Source organism: Mizuhopecten yessoensis, unplaced genomic scaffold (genome assembly GCF_002113885.1).
Source record: "Mizuhopecten yessoensis strain PY_sf001 unplaced genomic scaffold, ASM211388v2 scaffold715891, whole genome shotgun sequence".
Lineage (NCBI taxonomy): Eukaryota > Metazoa > Mollusca > Bivalvia > Pectinida > Pectinidae > Mizuhopecten > Mizuhopecten yessoensis.
Window position 1 is genome coordinate 1 of NW_018479843.1, and position 7,420 is coordinate 7,420.

Below are 7,420 nucleotides of genomic sequence, written 5' to 3' on the forward strand. Positions count from 1 at the left end.
TTATTTTAAGATCGATGCAATCACAAGATGATACAACAAGGCTATGATCAATGTAATAAAAGGAAGTAAGCAAAAATTGTTTGGTTTAGTATTGTTTAACGTCCTATCAACAGCTATGGTCATTTAAAGACGGTCTGCTATATGTGCATGATACATGCGTGTAGTGTATGCGTGTGTGGTTTGGAAAATAAGCAAAATAGATGTAAGTGATACAAAACCCGAACGAAGTGTCGTTTAAACTACATCCTCGATTCTCCAGGCGTTACGCGAACTTTGGCTTTCTGCACCATTGGAATATGTCATAGCAAAATTGAAGGCACGCGGATAGCTATTTGATAGTTTAAGTTACCTGACCAATCGATATGCTGATACAAGTTCTTTGAAGATTACAGGGGAGCAACGCCCGCCTTCAGAGCCAGTCAAGTTAACCGTTACGCTGCTGCGATATTCTTTTGATGGACGTTAAAGGATCAAACTTGTCTTGTTGTGTCCTCCGTAAGGAGGTTCACACTGAACGTTCGATTTTGTTATGACAAATTCCGGGGGTGCAGAGAGCATAAGTGAACGTTACCCTGAATTACCAAGGATGATGCGACTACAGCAATTAGTGAGTATTCACAAAAGATAAAGGAAATGCATCTTATCACTAACTTCTCCATGTTTTCTGTTATATAGCTGGTAGTTATATATAGCAAATTCCTCAGGATGCAGGGGTTACCACGATTGTTGACACTTACGACATGTAGTTGGTTTGTGTTTGTATTGTTTTACGGGCCATACACAATGCAATTAATCAAGGAGAAAAACACTACTGAAAATATATAAAAATACATTCAAACAAAACTAGTGGATAAAACAAGGAACAGTCCTTCCTCAATCCCCGACCTTCAGGGTGCTGTCATCTTCGAAATTTCACGTGTTAAGCTTACATACAATATGTCATGACGAAATGGAAGGCTGTGTTAACGCCATCCGGAACTAATAAAAAAGGCAACCGTGCCGCTTCGAATTCGTCATGACATATTCCTGGGTTACACAGGAAGTAAGAGAGTGTAATCACTGGAATATCAATAAATAGCGTAATTTGAGATAAAACACATTTTAATCATATAATAGTTTTATTTACAATTTCTTATCAAAAGGAAAATGACAAGGGTTTAAGAAATGACAGATGTTGGAAATACTCATGGAATAAGATAAGACAGGTTTTATTCTTTCTAAAAATCTACAAAAAGTTTCCCTTTTTAGAAAAAAAAATACACAAGGTCTCGTCTATTTCAATATCATCGTCTTAAACGTGACAAGAATATTGGATCTAGTTCACTTGTAAGCATTTTACAGTACTATTAGTATTACATGATATCTTTGATAACACTACCAGCAAGCCATACAGGGGTACGTCTTTCCAATTAAAGAAACTGAAAGAATATGCTACCAATAACCTATCTTAAAGATCGATGTAAGTATTTTTGAACAAAACGTGTCAAACATTAACGTATAATAAAGTACGAAAAATAAATGTCAATACACTAAGACAAAATTTCTTCGTGAAAGTGGTGACAAATACAAGATCAGGAACGGGTAAGACATATGAATAAATGTCCTAAGTAAACCTACTTCTTCATATAGCTAATGTATTTAATAATTTAATAATAATTTTCGCTTTTTAACGATAATTGTTATTTTTGCGAACATGCAAAATTCGAACAAAAAGAGCATATTCATCGAACCTTAATAACCAAATTGTGGTAAAAATGTCCCAAGCAAGCTACCGCCATGATATATAGGGTGACACAAGTAAACCCTTAATAACATATTAAAGATGATGCGAACATTTTTTTTCATAAACAAGTCAATTATGCATGTTTGAATTAAGTAAGGAAAAGCAATGACGATACACTGACACAAAATCTCTATGTAAAAGTAACGCAAAAAGAAGAAGATCTGAATCGGATGAGAAATCTGAACAAATGCAATAGTAAAATCTCTTTTCCATTCAGCAAATGTATGTTATCCCCCAGATCTATAATGTTTGCCCCGCGGAACAAACACGCAAAAACAGCATACTATTTCCACCTTAACATAGCACATTGACCCAACAACCGCGAAAACATAACCCTCAAAATGTACCATTTTTACCAAATCCGTTAAGTTTAGAGACCAAAATTGACGATCCTATTAAATAGTACTGCTGAACGGAAACAAATAGGGTAACTGTGAATGTATTTAAATATGTTTACCTTTCAATGACAGTCGATAAGGTTGAATTTCAGAAAAGTTGTCGAGCAGCTTTTCTTATTTCAGTTGAAATTCATTTTCAATGGATCGTCCAACCAAAAGCACTCTAAAACCATTTGTACACGAATTCCCCGAGAGTGATGACGTCCGGTACAACGATCACCCCGACAACTGCGGCCAAAACGACACAAGCTAGACCCCCCATAGCTACACTGCTAGGCCGGGAGTCATACACACTGATAAGTTTGCGCTTCTGAATAGACAGGTTGGTTTTGTTCACAGCCAGCTGAACCTTCAACGCATGTTTGATCTCATCACGTTCTTGTTGGTCGAGATTTCGTGTCTTGATTGACTTGAAGCAACATTTACTGCAGTTGTCATTCACGACTGCAGAAGGAAACAGAGTAGTGGCTGTTGACAATGTTGATAAAACAGCAGTTTGCTCTTTCCAGTTGGATGTAGATAGATCAGAAGACATCACATCAGCAGGATCGGTTGTGGATACCGTATTTGGAACAGTAGACGAAACATTAACTTCTTGTTGGTTAGTAGTCGTAGACGAAGCATCATGTTTGAAATCAGTTGCTACTGTCGGGGATGTTGTTGTTGCAACAGTAGACGACATATCAGCATCTGGTGTGTTGGGAGTCGTAGACGAAGCATCATTAATTACATCAGTTGCTCCTGTCGGCGTTGTAGTTGCAACAGTAGACGAAACATCATGTTTTACATCAGTTGCTACGGACTGGGATAGTGTCGTTGCAACAGTAGACGACATTTCAGCATCTGGTTTGGAAGATGTATACATAATGATAATTATTGGTATGATGAATTGTATATTGCATTGCCGCAAGTTATATGTTGAAAACTATTTTACTTTATCGACTTCTTGTAATTTACATACATCTCAATTATTGCAGGAATTCATTAACAGATGACTGCAATGTAGATCATCTATATTACAGGGAGAGGTATTCAGTGCCAGGTAAGTATTAGTCCTTTCAATAGGATCAACATATCTAGACTCGGTGACTACCATCTTTGCTAAAATATAAGGGCTTTCAATAATTTTCTTAGTGATAGTTCGAAAGATGATTATATGGTAGCCACAGCAATGGTTGTTAAAGATTCTCTCGAAAGCCCTTGTTATATATCTCAATCTTTAACAGATTAAATCAAATGATAACCGACCTCAATTGTCTATTCGGATTCTCTTAGCTGTTCTACATTCTTCTCAACAAAAAAATTGAGGAATATTTCAATAAGTAAAATATTAAGATTATTACATATTAATACCTCTAAATGTCAAATCGCATAACGCTGGATTCCCGGACATAAAGTAATAACAGGTTATGACAAAGCAGATCGCGCTGCGAAAGCTGCTTGATATCTATCACCTGATTGATCTTAAACTTCATTTTACATCTTTTAAACCGTCAAGATGTTGAGAAGGATTTTTACTCTATATAAACATAAAATCGTTGAATGGTATCCCAGCTATACAGCCGGGATGAGGTTGTACTTGCCCGTCCCCTAACGTGATATCCAGAACTCGCACAACTAAATTATTTACTAAGCTTTTCAGCTGATAGCTTTAACGTTTGAAGAACAACATTAGTTAAGTTTGGTTGTATTTTGTTTAACCTCCTAGCAACAGCTAATGTCATTTAAGGACGTGCCTCCATGTATACAACGTTGTGTACGCATGGTTGCGTGTGTGTGCAGGAGGCAGGGTTTGTTGGTGTATTTGCCTCCTTGTGATATCGATGGTCTGATGTCGGCTTTATATTGCTGATTACAATCGTATAAAACGCTTGCTGATTGGCTGATTAAGTTGTGGAACCTTTATACATTCCCCATTCTTAGGTATTAAGGTGCGAATACCAGTCTCATTGCATAGTACGAACCATTTTTAAGTAAAACGCCTGCTTTTGCTGTTTCATTACAAAGACCTTCAACCAACAGGGCATATTCTTTAATATATAAATGTAATAAATATCGCACCTCTTTTCGAAACAGTAAGTGTTGCTACAATTCACCGGAATACTGTTTGTCTTCGAAATTTTATATTTAATTTATTTTACAATGATCATTCCCTTAAGTATCTTTCATTGATCATTTCATGACCCTAATGATCTATTCTGTGTTGATCGACCATTGAAAATATACAAATAAATATTCAGAAAGTGTACAGATTTTTGTCGTCAACCTTTTAGTGATGAAATATAGCTGATGGAAGTTGTACCTTATTAAATTCTTAACTTTATTTCATTATTATTGTATTCATTTACAGTTGAAATTTGCATGTGTCAGTAAGCTTAGGTTGATTTCATTAAGTTGAAAACCAAAACGGCCACGAAATATACTCTACAGACTTCTTTTTTTTTCTTTTTTTTACATATTTCCACTTTATATACTAATAGCCATGGATTTTTGTTGATATACATTTATGCTCAAATATACCAATTAGTATTAAGTCTTTTATACAGGTATTTAAGCGATAGAAGCTAATAAAAATCAAGGAGAAATAATATATAATAATATATAATATTTCTGTTTCTGCTGTTTAGTGCTAGACTTATGCTTTTGCACGGCCATGGTTCGACAGACCTATCTATTGTGCGTATAACTTCCCCTAGACCTTTGTGTTAACTATTAATTCACAGTCTTTAATTGAATTTAATAGTCAGTGCAGAAGAAATTACCTATCTGACATATCGCTTTCATTGATTTATCACACGGGGTCGTTNACAGTCTAACACACCGTTCTGCTGGACAATAATTCGGTTCTGCAAAATCGTTGAACCATCTTGCCCATCCGTCATATAGCCATGGTGTCCAGTCACTAGTTGTGTTGCACTGAACAGCATCATCAAATTTTAAGCCAATCCAGTAGACTCCTGTGTCCCTTGAAATCAATTGCAAAAAATCTAAACAAAACAAATTAAAAACATATGATGTATAAATAAGACAAACCGATCTCCCCAATTAAATCATCCCTAATGCTTTGCTTGACAATGCCTCAATGTTGAGCTTCAGTACACGGCAGGACACACAAGATTCCTAAACGTCTGCTTATCATTCGGCAAAACGGGTTATCGCAACAACTTTGTTTACCTGTTGTCAGTATAATGTGACCGGGCGGGATGCTGTGCCGGGTACTTTTGACATAGTATATCTGAGGAAGTAACACGTGCAGGATCAAACTGAATGATCGCCAGAGGCGACTAATTTGGGCTTTCTGCAGAATTAGGATTTTTCTCCCGTGTCTTCTACGAAGAGGACATGGAAGACACCAAACCAAACTTGATCTGTTCCCCCATTGCAACACTTATGATTTTTTCTTTCTGTTTCAGGCGGTGTTTCCTTATTCTCCCGTCCTCATATGACAAAATTAAACAAAAACCAATCATATGACCCTGGCTGTTGCGAGGATGTTAAACCCCAAACTAACAAACAAACATATGAAGAAGCACTCTAAAGCTGGCTTCCGATCCGCTATCAAAAAAGAGGGAAATACATAAACCTACCGTGGGCCAGCACGCATACACAAACGCAAGCAGAGGCACGCCCTTAAATGACCTTAGCTGTTGATACGACGTTAAACCCTTAACAACCAATCAGCTCTAACACTCCACTACTAGGTTGCGTGTTCGATGCCTACGTGGGGCAGTCGACAGGTACTGACAGCAGGTAAATATGTTTTCTACGGGTGCTCCAGTTTTCCTCATGGCATTAAATGACCAAGGCTGTTAAAAGGACATTGATAAAGTATTAAATAACAAAACTAATTTATACCAACCAATTAAGCATTTTAGCGATATACTATTTGGTGCATCAATTACTATACTCTGAAATGAAGTAATCTTACAAGTGTTTTTGTTGGTATTCGTCGTTAGTAATGAGGAAATTCCACTTTTCCTGACTATCCAGTACTATGAGGCTCCCTGTCTTTGCCGTGCAATACATTTTTGCGTGTTCCCATGTCAAAGTATTTGGACTTATTAACAGCTCCGTGAAGAAAGGAGTTCCTTCTGCAAATAAAAGGAACATGAATAAAGCTATCCTGATTTTTATATATATACATTTTTTGTAATTTTTCAAACTCTGCATTGTTTATTTCATCGTTTTAAAATATGCAGCACATCTTGCAACAATAACTTGTTCCCCTCAACGACCCATTGTATATTTATCTTCTGCAATCTGTCCTTCGTTGATGCTGTTGACTTTCATGTACCACACAAAAATCGGCTTAATTTAGTAATGATCCTGTGCAGGTTCGGGGGAAATAACACAAACCATATGATCTTAGCTGTTGCAAGGACGTAAAACATCAACCTAACAAATACCCCGGGCATTACGTGTATACAAGTTTTAAAATTCAAACGTTGATAAGGTGACTATATTTACGTCTGTTTTAAACATAAGACAAGATAACACACTACACTATTGATATATTATGATAAGACCATCACGGTCCTTGGCTGTTGACAGGATGTTAAACGCATATAACCAATCAATCATCGGTCTCGTGGTGAAAATGAGACTAGCAATATGAATTACTTATTTGAAATTTTTTGGTTGAATTCGATTGGAATGATCATTGACCATCATGCTGTTCTCCAGCCTGTAACGTCCCGATGTCGTGTGCGTAGGAGGAAACCGCCAGAAATAAAGACAAAGTAGAATGAGGAAAACAATATAGAATGCATAAATATCGTAGGGGTTTGTAGGGGCTAGGGGCGCACCATATCAATTGTTGTACCTTCGATTTCCCGAAAATAGAAGACATTAAAACAATTCCGCAGAGGGTCAATAGCATAATAGTATATGCATGCGCGTTATGATGAAGCTAGATAATTTATTTGTGTACGTCCAATGTGTAAAATGTAAAAATCGAGAAAAAGAATACACATATTGTACCGTAAGAGGCTACTAATGCATGGGGCCCCTGCAAAATAGCAAAACGTTCAGCATTCAGGGACGTGGCAACAACTGATTCACCCGTTGTCAGTATAATATGACCGGGCGGGATGCTGTGCTGGGTGCCTTCGGCATGGTATTTCAGTGAGAAAGCACTATAAAGTCGACATCAGATCCGCGCTATTACAAGGGACAAATCACACCAGCATACCCTGCCTCTAGCACACATACAAAACATACAAGGAGGCACATCATTAAA

General features: G+C 37.0%; 1 protein-coding gene across 1 annotated transcript; it reads right to left on the reverse strand.

Moving 5' to 3' along the window:
* Window positions 1-2,344: 2,344 nt before the first annotated feature.
* On the reverse strand, window positions 2,345-3,046 carry LOC110441348 (cell wall protein DAN4-like). The gene has a single exon (XM_021484464.1). The coding sequence runs from the start codon at window positions 3,044-3,046 to the stop codon at window positions 2,345-2,347; it is 702 nt and encodes a 233-aa protein (XP_021340139.1).
* Between the last annotated feature and the right edge of the window lie 4,374 nt (window positions 3,047-7,420).